Source organism: Alligator sinensis, unplaced genomic scaffold (assembly GCF_000455745.1).
Source record: "Alligator sinensis unplaced genomic scaffold, ASM45574v1 scaffold175_1, whole genome shotgun sequence".
Classification (NCBI taxonomy): domain Eukaryota; kingdom Metazoa; phylum Chordata; order Crocodylia; family Alligatoridae; genus Alligator; species Alligator sinensis.
The window spans coordinates 496,696-510,350 of NW_005842536.1; the positions used below are offsets into that span (position 1 = coordinate 496,696).

Below are 13,655 nucleotides of genomic sequence, written 5' to 3' on the forward strand. Positions count from 1 at the left end.
AAGTGGTCATGATTATAAACAGTTAGCTGTGTGGAATTTCTTCTGGTCCTCTGCTCCCTGGTAGTCACAACTGGTCCAGTCTTGCATACCGTCAAACCCTGTTGTTTTGCCTCTAGTGAGGAAGAAGTACCAAGCCTTCTCACTGATTATTCTTGGTTGCCCAAGAACTACTTGGTCTCCCTGGTGCTTCCTAGTCTCTGTATTTGTTGTTCCAATGCAAAATCTTTTTTTCAACTTATCCACTAACTTTCAGTTCCTGTGTACAAAGTCCCTTCTCACTCCATGCAGGAGTAAAATCATGGCACATTTATTTCAGGTTACAGCTCGGGTCTGCTGCTGGTCTCCATATTGATCATTGCACTTCACTTACAAATAAAGCCTTTCAGACTCCCTTTCTAAATTTCTTTCCAAACTTCTCTGATTACTTATTTCTCTCTCTTGTTTGAATACTCGCTAGTTCATCTGTCAACAGAATAAGCCTTGATGCTCAACTCCACCTCCTCACTGCTTAGTGACTTAAAAAACTGATACTAATGAAATCCTAGTGGTATTACTTAGGTTCATGCCCGTAGACCTGTGCCAACAGGGCTGTTTAGGGGCCATGGACCATTTATGAGCTCTTCACAGAAAACAATCAATGCGGAAAGTAAGCAAACAAATAGATCAATCAAACATATTTAGTAAAAATTGTATGCTTACTAGAAAGCATAGACCTGAATAAGGTGTGTCCAAATGCTTGTGACAATGAATTCATTCAGTTATGCCAGCATATGTTTTTTATCATGACAATAATATATTTTGTTAACATACTTTATTCTAATTGGGTACTATTTTTGAATTTATGATCATGGTAAGTACAAAAGTAAATGCTTCCAATGATACCTGTACATTTGTTTGAGACAACCCCCACTTTTTTAAGTGTCTTCTGTCATTTGCATAAGCTAAGGGCCCTGTCAGTGATATCAATGGGAGTTTTTCACCTGAAGTGTGACTACAAAATTGGAAAATGTCAGATTTTATTATTATTGAGTCTTAAAAGTATCTTCTTATTGTACCTTGAAGATGTTCCCAAAGCTGTAATCAGTGCCTGAAGCAATCCTCCAATAAATACCCAAGGGTTTTTACGGGTGATCAGGAAGTAGAGCAGTGGTAAAACAATAATTGCATGAATGAGCAAACCAATGATAACTGTTACAGTGTACATGGCAAGTTGTCCACCAATTACACCCATGTCTTCCATCTCAACAATTTTTCCAGCAATCAAGAAGAGGATACCAAGCGGAGCATACCTATAAACAAGTAAGCAAATAAACGTTGTGCTGAACAAATTGAATCCTAACTTCAATCCCCCCCCCCCCCTTTTTTTTTTTTTTTATACAAAGCTTTATACATATTAGCAACCATAACCAACCTAGATTGGCCTCAGTTCAAGATTCTGGCCTGTGGCAAGTCAACTTGGTTGCTGCCATATTTACTCAGCTCTGCTGGGTTAGGGGTCAGCTAAGGGAAAGTCAAGAGGAACCGTGGTAATTCTCCAAGTTGATGAATGCCTGATGGAGCCCTGGTTCCTATTTAAAACTTAGTTTAGCCAATTCTTTAGTAATTTTTTACATAGGCGAAAGCCCATGTAATACATGGGCTACTCCTTTGCCACCTGCCTCTAAATATTGGGTAGATGGCTGAGAAAAGGGGGCATAGTAATGGAGTGTTTAGGTTTGGCTAGTCCCAGACAAGTTCAGGTAATAAGTAGTTAGACAAAGGGTAGAGAGAGCATTTTGAAGGCTATTTTTTGTTGAGGACTGAGTGCAGCGTTTCAAAGATACCTTAAACTACTTTTTCTTAGTTGTGCTAGACACAATTCAGCTACACTTGAGAATTTAGCCTTGAACATATGAATCTAAGATCTACAGAAAGATGACTGCTGTTGCAGCTGGACTTTTTTCTGTTGTATTATAACTTGGTGTGGGGAAGTTTTGTGGAAAGCAGGATTGCTAAAGTACCTCTCCTAATATGTATGTCCTAACATTATGAAAACAATGCCAGTGGACACTAAAGACTATATTTATCTATTAGTAATGATGGCAATGGAAAATATTTATCTGCAACAAGAATTAGAAAATATTAAAATATTTAGATTCTTAGGGTAAACTAACAGTGTAGAGAACTATGATCTTTAGAGGTATAGATTTTAAAGCTAGAAAGAACAATTAGGATCTTCCGGTCTGACTTATTGCCCAACACAGACCCTTGATATCCAGCATATACCATCAACAAAACAGCAACACTTAGCATAATAATAGAGCATTTGGCAGACATAAAACACTTACCACATGATTAGAGCTACCAATCTCATGATAGCTTCATTAAGGCTATCAAAGAAGTCCTTTAATGGCTGCCCTTGCTCCTTCATGCTCCCAATCACCAATCCAAAGCTTATTGAAAAAACCACCAGTCCCAGTGCATTCACTCCATTTACAGATCCTGGAACAGGGATAATCTCCTCCTTTATTCGAGTTAGGGTTTCCATTGCCTCTGAGACGTTGCTAATTACAGAAGCCATAGTGGAGGTTTCATTGGGTGGAATTGCTACTTGAAATTCTCTCTTATCATAGTTTGTTTTGAACTAAAAAAAGAAAAGAAAAAAAGGAAAGATGGGAAACAGTAAATTGTGGCAAATAATGGTAAAGATATTTATGTATTAAGTCTTCTGTGATCCTATTCTCATTATTATGTTTCTGATGCCCATATTTGTGGTCATGTGTTTATAAAATATGTAGTAAGAAGATAAACTCTGACATCATCAGCACAAACTCAGGTTACTCTGGGAGTAGGGATTTATAGTGTGCCAGCTGCTTTGCAGTAACTGCCTGTGTGTACAAACTTAGTCTACTCTAACAGTTAACTTGTAGTTTACCCTTCAGTGAAAAATGTATAATTTTACACTTTTGTGCCTACCTGCTGAAAATGGCTATCAGGCCCAAGGAGTTCAGTATGATCAGTAATAGTCCCAACTACTGCAAAACTCTGGAAGTGTTTAAGTTAACTGAATGCAAAGCCAGCATACTTATGGTGGAGTGGGGGTGGCCTGAGTGCTAGAAAGCCAACATGCAACAAGACTCCAGCTGGTCTGAGTTCCTCTTAGATGCCATACATTAGACCATACTTTTGATGTACTGTAAAAGAGTATTTTCTGCAACTATTTCAGGCTTTAGGGTGGGTTCTGATCTGCCAGTAGAAGTTGTGTTAAAAATGTATTAATAGTTTTTTGGACAAGGAGGTATTTGAATCCTCAAGTGTGCCAGACAGTGTTAGGCAGTGGTTCCCAAACCTTATCCAGCTGCATTCCCATCTACAGTCAGAGCTCGTTTTGCATGACCCCACACAATTTACTGTTAGGCATGTCCGTACAGTTAGCAGCATGGAACTTGGGAACAGTCTCTGTGCTTCCAAGCACTTCCTGGAGGGAGCTAACCTGGGGCAGCCTATTTTTTAAATAAGTTGCTTTGGTTGAGCTATCACTTACAGCAAAGTGATGGCAGATGTCAGGACTGTTATTGCAGAGCTGGGAAGATGGGGTAAATCCCTGTTTTCTGTTAATTTTTGCAAAATGAACTGTCCCTATGACTGCAATTTCCCCACCATAAGGGAAAGCTAAATGGGGGAAGCTTAGGCCTGTTTCACTTGGAGGGAAGCTGCCTTGATTTAGCTTTCAAAGCAGGTAACAGAAGGACATGGGGCAGTTATGATGTAGCAGCTGATGTACGGCAAGTTCCTGCCTCTTGATAAGGGCACAGAATCTGTGCATTTACTTAATTCACTGGGAATAAGGTTTTACCACAGCTACAACAAGTTTGTGTACCTGCAGCTAATTGTAGGCTTGGAGGAATTCAGGACTTCGTGATAATCGTTAGGGCAAAGCTTCAGTCCCTGATTCAATTCAGCAGAGATTCGGCCTGATTCAGTGGCCAAATCTCCAAATCTGAATCGAATCAGAGGACCCTTTAATTTCCCTGTTCTGAATCGGAACTGTCCGAATCGATTTGGAAAGATTCGGACATAGACACAGCTTTAAATGTTTTTTTTTACATACCTCTAGGTAGCAGGAGGCTCAAGAATGGTGGGACTCATGGAGTGTCCCACAGGAGCATGGGGGGTCCCCAGCACACTCCCTGGCAGCCCCGGACATGGACTGGAAGTACTTTGGATCCACTCCCTGATTCGCCGCCAAGCATGTGCACCCCCCCTCCCCTTCCTGTGGGACGCCTCCATCTGTCCCAGCATTGCAGCATTCAAGAGCCGCACTGGTACCTTGAAGTATGTAGAAAAAACATTTAAAGCTGTGTCTATGTCCGAATTGCTGATTCTCTGAATCAGCATCAGATCTTTAGATTTGGATTTGGCCAAATTGAATCAAGGACAGTGCTCTGAATCAACTATTTGAATCACTGTCCCTGGTTCGGGTCGAATCCAAATTGCAGGATGGAACAGGTACCTTGAAAAGAAATAATAAACGTTGGTGCCATTTATCTGGGAGTTGTAGCAGCAGCAATAGCTTTGCAAGGAACTGCTCCAAGGTTTCCTTAACCTAGATGTAAGGCCCAGGCTGCCAATAAACCCCAGCCGTTCCTGGCCTAACTTGGGAATCAGCGGTTAATCATTTCCAGTAAGGCAGTTGTTATATATCAGTGAGAGAAGTCCTCGGTTATCTTTGAGTAGAGAGAGGTAGTTAGGTGGGTTAGTCTGAATTAAGGGAGAAGGTAGGATGGCACCTTATAGACTCACTCATTCAGAAAGTCATAAGCTTTCATAGACTACAGCCTGCTTCATCCGAGGCTACGCATCTGTAGTCTACAAAAGCTCATGCCTCTCAGTTAATCTATAAGGTGCAACCATGCCCTGCCTTCTGCCTAGTTTATCTTTGTGGGCCCTTTATCTGAAAGGAAAGGTAGGAGCAATTTCTTCTAATATGAGTAAAGATGATTCTACAACTGACAGTGTTAAACCTAACCCAGATTTCAGTCAATACAAACATGTTTTGACATCGCACTGTCTGATTCTGCAAGTCTTTAGTTTTTTTAGTTAATTTTTCAATGGGTCTACTTGACTAAATAAAGACTGGTATGGGAGAGAGGCACTTCAGAGTTGGAACGGGGTAGTCTCACAAAAACTAGGTTGACATCTTTTGGCAGTATATTTTAGTTAGATAATTTTTTTTTTAAATTCTCTCTACAAGCTATTCAGTAAAGCAACTCAAGAGCAAGAACATGAGATATGTGGTAAATATATAAACATCTATATCCATCTATAGATGGATTAATATGGAAATCAACAGCACTTACAGGGATTCAAGTAATGGGAAGATTGAACTTTATTGCCAATTGTGATGTCATTTCACTAGTGAAGAATATATTTTAAGATGATTTCTAGCTAAAATATCGAGCATGAAAACAAGCATATTGATTCTCCTGAATTACTTATTTAAGCTTCTGTCATTCCTTTGCATTAGTCAGTGATCCATATTGTCTAAAGTAATTTAATTTCAGTTGGAACTGACTATTAGAAACCTTGAAAATGACAGAAGTTAGCCGATTTTGGGATTACTAATACCATAAACTCTCTGTGCTTAATGAGCATTGTTTTTACATTATGTTCAGGTGAGTCTGTACTCTTGATAAAAGCACAGCTTTCTTTGGCCACAAGGCTAAAACACAATACATTATATGTGAAATACAGCTATGGAAAAAAGTAATATAGGAAAAGTGGTTCCTTTGATTCTTAATTCAGCATTTCTCTCATTTTTATGAAAGCCCCTGTGAAGGTCATTTCAATAATTCCAAACTACTTATTGGAAAATTAATGAAACAGTCATCATAAGTGATGTTGTAGCATGCTTCAGATAATTATAATTACAAGCAATAGTTGCATTGCGTCATTTGTTATGTATGTGAACCTTCTTGTACATTTAATGTTGCCATTCCATTCTGCAGAGCTTAGTACATGAAGAAATAATAACAAATAGGGGGAATGCATGAGCAGGTTCAGAAGAAATACAGGGAGGTGGCTACACCTTGCCAGTCACACATTCTTGATTTCCAGCACTGGATGCCACACATTTCTTTGTGCAATACTTCAGCAGGCACCCAAGTTCCCCTCATTTTCAGCATGTTGACCCTCCCATAAGCTCTTGGACTTTTTCCTTCACCATGACCGTTCTGGTTATCTTTGTCTCTTTTACCTTGTGAGACAGCTCAGAACAGAAAGAATCAGCTGAAATAGCAGTTGCAGCTTTCAAAGCAATTTGCTAGTATTTCTGGGTTCCATGATAGGAACTTCAAATTTGAGAGAGGAAGAGAAATGAAGTGGTTGGGATCAAAGACAGAAGGTAAGGCTAGGGGTATATTAAAGTATTTTGAGGAGTTAGAGAAAATATGGCAATCATGGACAAAGAAATGCTGATAGGGGCAGGCGGTTGCAGTATGATAGATCTCCTGGGTTGGGCAGGGGGCAGGGCAGAAGAAGAAAGTAAAACAAATAGCAGTGACTAGGCAAGTCACAAAACATTTGGAGAAATGTTCCACCTAGATCAGAGCAGGATGTTGGTAGTGAGAGAGAACTGTATGGGGCTAGGCAGGGCACTGAAGGAGGTGAGGCTGAGGAGAAAATACTTGCACTTTGCCAAAACACATCACTTTCCAGCACCCTCTTTCTAACTTGACATGCTTTGCAAGTTTAGGTCTTTGACCGTACCTCCTGCCTGGTCAACATAAGAGTCCATCACAGTCTATTACTAGTCTATCATGGTCCATTACTAGTCCATTTTGAGTGTGGGACCAGGTTGGACTAGTGGGATCTGAAATTTTGTGGTGCTTTTCTGATCAGGTTTTCTCATCTCTGACTAATCTTACCAGTAGAGTTGAACAGCAGTTTTTCTCCTCCAGTGTCGTCTTCTGCCACTGGGGGCTGCTGTGGTGCTGGCACTGATGTCAGGCACCTGTTTGTTCTGCCACTCTTGGGCTAGGAACAGACATTGCATTTGTCCCTGGATAAGTTGTGCCCATATTTATTCTGGATCAAAATATCCCAGGACAGGCATGTACACACCTCAGGGTTCTAATCAGGGTTTTATGAGCATTTGAGTGCACTGTTGCTTTTCTGCCATTGATTCAATGATGCAATCTTGGGATAATTACAGACATACTTTTCAGTATCCCCGGATAAACTGTTGCTACCTCTTATCTGGGATACTTTCTTAGGATGTATCCTGGGACAACAGGCATGGACATCTGTAAGATTGCACTTTCTCCTGGGATCACATGATTTATCCCGGGATAAATGTGACATGTCTTTGCAACCTCAGAGCTCCCTAGGCTTCCTGGGAGTGGAGAGAAGGGCTCAAGGAAGACCATACTGGAAGGCGTAAAGAAGACTGAATAGTTTCATAGTTGGTAAGGTCGGAAGGGACCTGAGCAGATAATCAAGTCTGACCCCCTGCCATGGCAGGAAAGAGTACTGGGGTCAAACGACCCAGGCAAGGTGTTCATCTAGCCTCCTCTTAAAGTACCCCAGGGTAGGAGCCAGCATCACTTCTCTTGGAAGTTGGTTCCAGATCCTAGCCACCCTGACAGTGAAGTAGTGCCTCCTGATATCTGGCCTGAATCTACTCTGAATCTACTGAATGAGAACCAATGGCAGAAGTGGTATGGCTGTTTTTTCACATCCTCCCTAAACAAGTAACCCCAGGCTCTCCCCCTTCCCCAGCCAGAGCTGATTTCAGGTTGTCCCAGGGTCTGTTGCAACAGGACTGTCCTGTTACATGACTGTGGAAGCAGGGGGTAGCCACCAAGGAGGAATATATCTACTTGGCTTGCACTTGCAGGGAGTCAGTTAGGAGGGCCAAGGCAGCAGTGGAACTCAGGCTGGCAACAAGAATTAAGGACAACAAAAAGTCCTTTTTCAGGTACATAGGGAGCAAAAAGGTGGATGGTAACATCGGACACCTACAGGACAGGCTAGGGAAATTAGTGACAGATAGGAGGAACAAAGCTGAGCTCTTCAATGAGTTTTTTGCATCAGTATTCCTGAACACGGGCAAAGACATATCTCCAAATTGGACTATAGAAAGACACAAGAGGGACTATAGAAAGGCCCAGCAATGGTTAGCACTGACCTAGTGAAGGGGCACTTGGAGGGCCTTGATGTGTTCAAGTCAGCAGGCCCAATGATCTTCATCCCAGGGATGCTGAAGGAATTGGCCAGTGTCATAGCAGGACCACTGGCAAGACTGTTTGAGCACTCATAGCACTTAGCACAGGTCCCAGAGGACTGGGGCCAATGTGGTCCCCATTTTCAAAAAGGGGAGGAAGGAGGATCCGGGTAACTATAGACCAGTAAGTCTCACCTCTATCCTGGGGAAAACCTTTGAAAAAATTATTAAGGACTATATTTCATAGATTCATAAATTCATAGATTGTTAGGAGCTGGAAGGGAACTTGCAGATCATCGGGTCTAGCCCCGCCACTCTAAGCTCTAGACAACTGAGGTAAGTGAACCCTGCAAGGTGACTGTCCAGTCTCCCCTTGAAACCCTCCAGGGTAGGTGACTGCACCACCTCTGGAGGGAGTTTATTCCACAGTCTGGACACCCTGGCTGTGAAGGAGTTTTTCCTGGTATTAAGCCTGAAGCTGCCTTTCAGGAGTTTGCATCTATTGGTCCTGGTCTTCCCCGGGGGTGCCCTAGGGAACATTTGTTCACCGAGCTCCTGATGCACTCCTCTGATATAGTGGTAAGTCGCTATCAAGTCCCCTCTCACCCTTCTCTTTTTTAGGCTAAAGAGGCCCAGGTCCCTCAGTCTTTCCTCGTATGGCTTGCCAAGTTTTTCCACATCCTTGTTGAAGTGCAGCGCCCAAAACTGGACACAGTACTCTAACTGCAGGCTCTCCAGTGCTGAGTACAGCGGGAGTATCACTTCCTTAGTTTTACATGAGATGCATTGGTTGATGCATGCCAGCGTGTTATTTACCTTCCTGGCCACCGCATTGCACTGATGACTCATATTCATGCGATGGTCAGTCATTACCCTTAGGTCCCTTTCGTCCGTGGTGCAGGTCAAGCTGTCGCCACCGAACCTGTATGTATATTGAGGTTTGTTTGCCCTCAGATGGAGCACCTTACATTTGGAAGTGTTAAACTTCATTTGGTTCTGGTCTGCCCAACTCTCGAGTCTGTCCAGGTCTGCCTGTATCTGCAGCCTATCATCAGACGTGACCATACTGCCCCATAACTTGGTGTCGTCTGCGAACTTGGTCAGCAAGCTCTTTTGGACTTCCCCCATCCAAATCATTGATAAACATGTTGAAAAGCACTGGTCCAAGCACAGACCCCTGAGGGACACCACTGGCCACTTTGCACCAGGACAACACAGATCCGTTTGTGAGAACTCTCTGGGTCCTACCCTGTAGCCAGTTTCCCACACACTGAACCATCGAGCAGCTGAGCCCACAGCCTTCCTGTTTTCCCACAAGGATATCGTGGGATACTAGATCAAAAGCCTTTTGGAAGTCTAGGTATATAATGTCTACCTCCTCTCCCATATCCAGGTGGTGAGAGACCTGGTCATAGAAGGAGATGAGATTGGTAAGACAAGACCTACCCATGACAAAGCCATGCTGGCTGTCATTCAGAATTTTACCCTCAACGAGTGTATCAATTCTTTAATGAGCTTTTCCAGGATTTTCCCTGGGATACAGGTTAGGCTGATTGGCTTATAATTGCCCGGGTCCTCCCTCTTCCCATTCTTGAAGATGGGCACAATATTGGCCCTCTTCCAGTCCTCAGGGATTTCCCCCGTGCACCAAGAATTTTGAAAGAGCTTTGCCAGGGGTTCTACGATGACCTCAGCAAGCCCCTTCAGCACTCTTGGATGAAGTCTGTTCAGTCCCGCTGACTTATAAATGTCTAGCTTTTCTAGTTGGTATTGCACCTGCTCCGCATCCACAGTGGGGAGGCTGTCATTCCTGGCATGCCCCCTATGAGCCTTATCTTGCTTGTCTTTCCCCTTGGTTAGGTGAAATACCAAAGCAAAGTGGGCATTCAGGAGTTCAGTTTTTTCCTGAATATCAGTTACCAGCTGTCCCAAGGTGTTAAGCAGGGGTCCCATGCTTCCATTTGTTTTCCTTCTACTGCCTACATGCCTAAAGAAGGACTTCTTATTGTCCTTGACTCCTGTGGCTAACCTAAACTCAGTTGCCGCCTTGGCTTTCCTCATCATTTTCCTACAAGTGCTGGCCACTGTTGTATACTCATCCTTGAGGACCAGCCCTAGACTGGGAGAAGTGGGGGTCCAGCAGGAAAAATAATGCTGAAGGGCAACCAGCAACGATTCATAGCAGGTAGATCCTGCCTGACACACCGTGTTTCTTTTTACGACCAGGTCACAAATGGTTTAAACAGGAGTTGAAGTGGATGTCATATACTTGGATTTTAAAAAAGCCTTTGACACAGTGTCACATCCCATTCTCATAAAAAAACCTAAGTGGCTGTGACTTAAATGATTACATGGTCAGGTGGGCGGTGAATTGGCTAATGGGATGCACCCAGAGAGTGGTGGTGGACAGGTTGGCCTTGACCTGGAAGGATGTGGGTACTGGTAAAGCCACAGCTGGAGTACTACATCCAGTTTTGGGTGCCACAGTTCAAGACGGTTGTGGATAACCTTGAGAGGGTCCAGAAGAGGGCCACTTGTATAGTTAGGGGCCTGCAGAAAAGATTCTATGAGGACCTGGATCTCTTCAGCCTCCATAAGAGAAGGCTGAGAGGGGATCTGGTGGCCATCTACAGATTCATTTGGGGGGGGTAGGGGGAAGCAAGGTATAGGAGATACTCTGTTTACCAAGGTGCCCCTTGGAGTATCTGGGAACAACAGCCACAAACTGACAGAGAGCAGGTTTAGATTAGACATTAGGAAGAACTTCCTTACGGTAAGGCTTACCAGAATCTGGAATGGACTTCCAAGGGAGGTGGTGCTCTCCTCTACCTTGTGGGTCTTTAAGAGGGGACTTGACAAACATCTGGCTGGGGTCATCTGACCCCACCACTCTTTTCTGTCCAGGGCAGGGAGTCAGACTCGATGATCTACTGAGGTCCCTTCCGACGCTAAAAATCTATGAAATCTATGTTCTCTGCTGCCCATAGCACCCTAGCTGCACTGACAGTCCTCTCCCATGCAATGCTCCCACACTAGGGCTGTGTACAGCTTTGGTTCCTGATCTGATTTGGTGGTGATTCCGCCCAATTTGGTGGTCGAATCTCCAAATCTGAATTGAATCAGGAGACCCTTTAATCTCTCTGAATCAATTTGGAAAGATTCGGCAATTTGGTTATAGACACAACTTTAAATGTTTTTTTCTACATACCTCAAGGTACCAGGTGGCTCGTGAATGCTGCAATGGTGGGGCAGATGGAGGTGCCACAGGAGTGTGGGGGCTCCCCGGTGCAGTTGGCAGCATACCCAGAAGTGGACCAGAAGCTTCCAGTCCACTTCTGGGTCCACCAGAGAGTGTGCTGCCCCCCCCCTGCACTTCTCTGCAACTCGTGCCTCCTGGATCGGGGGGGGGAGGGGTCCCCGGGGTCCCCCCATGGCCAACTGCCAAGCTGAGGGGGCACAGTGGGGAGACCCAGCGTGCTCGGTGATGGACCCGGAAGTGGACCAGAAGTACGTCCGGTCCACTTCTGGGTTCGCCGCTGAACATGCAGGGGGCCCCCAGTGCTCCTGGGGGATTCTCCATCCACCCCAGCATTGCAGCGTTTATTAGCTGTGCCTGGTACCTCGAGGTATGTAGAAAAAACATTTAAGCTGTGTCTATGGCTGAATCACTGATTCTCCAAATAGGCATCTAATCTTCAGATCTGGATTTGGCCAAATCAAATCAGGGACAGTGATCTGAATCAATGAATTGAACCACTGTCCCTGATTTGGGCCGAATCTGATTGTATATGGCCCATTTTGCACACCCCTATCCCTTACCTTGCTTTCTGCAATGGATCGCACAGGAACTGAACATACCATAGCAAAGTGAATATAGGTTCATATGCCTTAGTATTACAGCACTTCATTAATGGTCAATGTGTCACATAGGAGAATGGGGTATAACTTTTGAAAAACACTCGTCTGCTGTAGCTGCCAGTTAATGGAGTTACTTACAGTCCAGAGATAAAATCTTACGGTTTTTATTGCTGAAGGTCACAAGTTCAAGATCTGCCCTTGATTCAGAAACAGTCATTATGTAATGGGAAGAGAAAAGAGTTTATGTTTTTCACTGATAGGTGCACAGTAGCAAGACCAAGAAAGAAACTGCTCTCACAGATGCTTCAAATCTTTGTCAAGGAAATGGACTTCCTTTTGTAGGAGACAGTAGAGCAGAAGGCCACTTGTCCTCATAAAATGCACCACAAAATTTAGTTTGTCACCATAAATGCTTGATCCTGATGCACCTTTGATGGCAATTCATATATGGAGTTTATGGCACTTTTGGTTTTCATATGTCTGCAGTGAAAAAATGCTGTAAATCTCTTGGGGGTGAAATTGTGAACTTCCAGCTTTTAGGCCAGCAAATGCAATGTTAGTGAGCCAGACTAATGTCAGTCAAATAATCCTCCTCCAGAAATATTCTGAGAATCCCACTGAAAATCTTAACATACCTTTTAAAAATAAGATTATGTTTACATAAATTTCTCTGTAAATCTGGTCCACGTTTACTTTAACTGTGAAAGAGGTTGATAGTTTATATGTAAAGTTATAATTACAAAACAGTTTATACAGTCTAAAATATGATTTGTTTTTTATCTGTTACTTGATTCAATAAAAGTGATAAGATTCAGGCATTAATAGCACCAAAAATTTTGAGAGATGATATTTCAGTAAGAACTGAGTGAAGACTGGTATGTGAGAGAGGCACTTCAGAGTTGGAAAGGGGTAGTCTCATGAAAACTAGGTTGACATCTTTTGGCAGTATGGGGCACTAGTCAGAAGCAACTCTTTAATTATTTCCTATTTATTTATTCAGCTACTTCTGGCAACCCCTACCAAGGTGTAAGGTAGATCATAACCATGGTATATTTACAATCAGCAAAGCCTACAGAGCATTCTTACTTAGAAACACAGTAGTGGAAGAGATGTCTTGAATTACTGACTCCAGTTCCCCGCTGTCACAGGCTGTCTCATATCACATGCTTGGTTTCACAAGATTGCAAGGTTGTTTGACCCCTGTTTCTCTTACTGGAAGCCTCTTTGAGAACCTTGCCCTCCTGATAGGGCTGTTCTATTAAAATTTTTTTTCTAGTTTCTAGCCTAAATTTATTAATGGCAAATTTATACCCATTTGTTCTTATGTAAACTTTGTGTTTTTGCTTAAATAGCTTTTCCACTTTCCCAGCTGTTTACACCCTTGATGTGTTCATAGAGAGCCATCATGATCTTTCTGGGTCTCTGTTTTGTTGGACTAACCAAGCCAAGATCTTTTAATCTCCTCTTGCATTGTACACTCTCCAGTCCCTTGATTATTGTAGTACTCTGGTTTACATATATTCTATGATTGATGACTAGCCAGGTATTTTTCTCCAGTGTTATACCCAACTGATGAATGCCCAGCTGACAGCAG

The 13,655-nt window shown here is 43.1% G+C and overlaps 1 protein-coding gene across 5 annotated transcripts in view; it reads right to left on the minus strand.

The window, feature by feature from the left end:
* Positions 1-13,655, minus strand: part of SLC1A3 (solute carrier family 1 member 3) — a 102,200-nt gene that overhangs the window by 6,861 nt on the left and 81,684 nt on the right. For 3 of the 5 annotated variants that reach the window (XM_025213535.1, XM_025213534.1, XM_025213533.1), the window contains 2 exons: positions 2,328-2,623; positions 1,056-1,289 (listed from right to left, as the gene is read on the minus strand). In XM_025213535.1, coding sequence (XP_025069320.1) covers positions 1,056-1,289; positions 2,328-2,623 — 530 coding nt within the window. The remainder of the gene's footprint in view (positions 1-1,055; positions 1,290-2,327; positions 2,624-13,655) is intronic. The other 2 variants (XM_025213537.1, XM_025213536.1) reach the window with 2 other exon arrangements.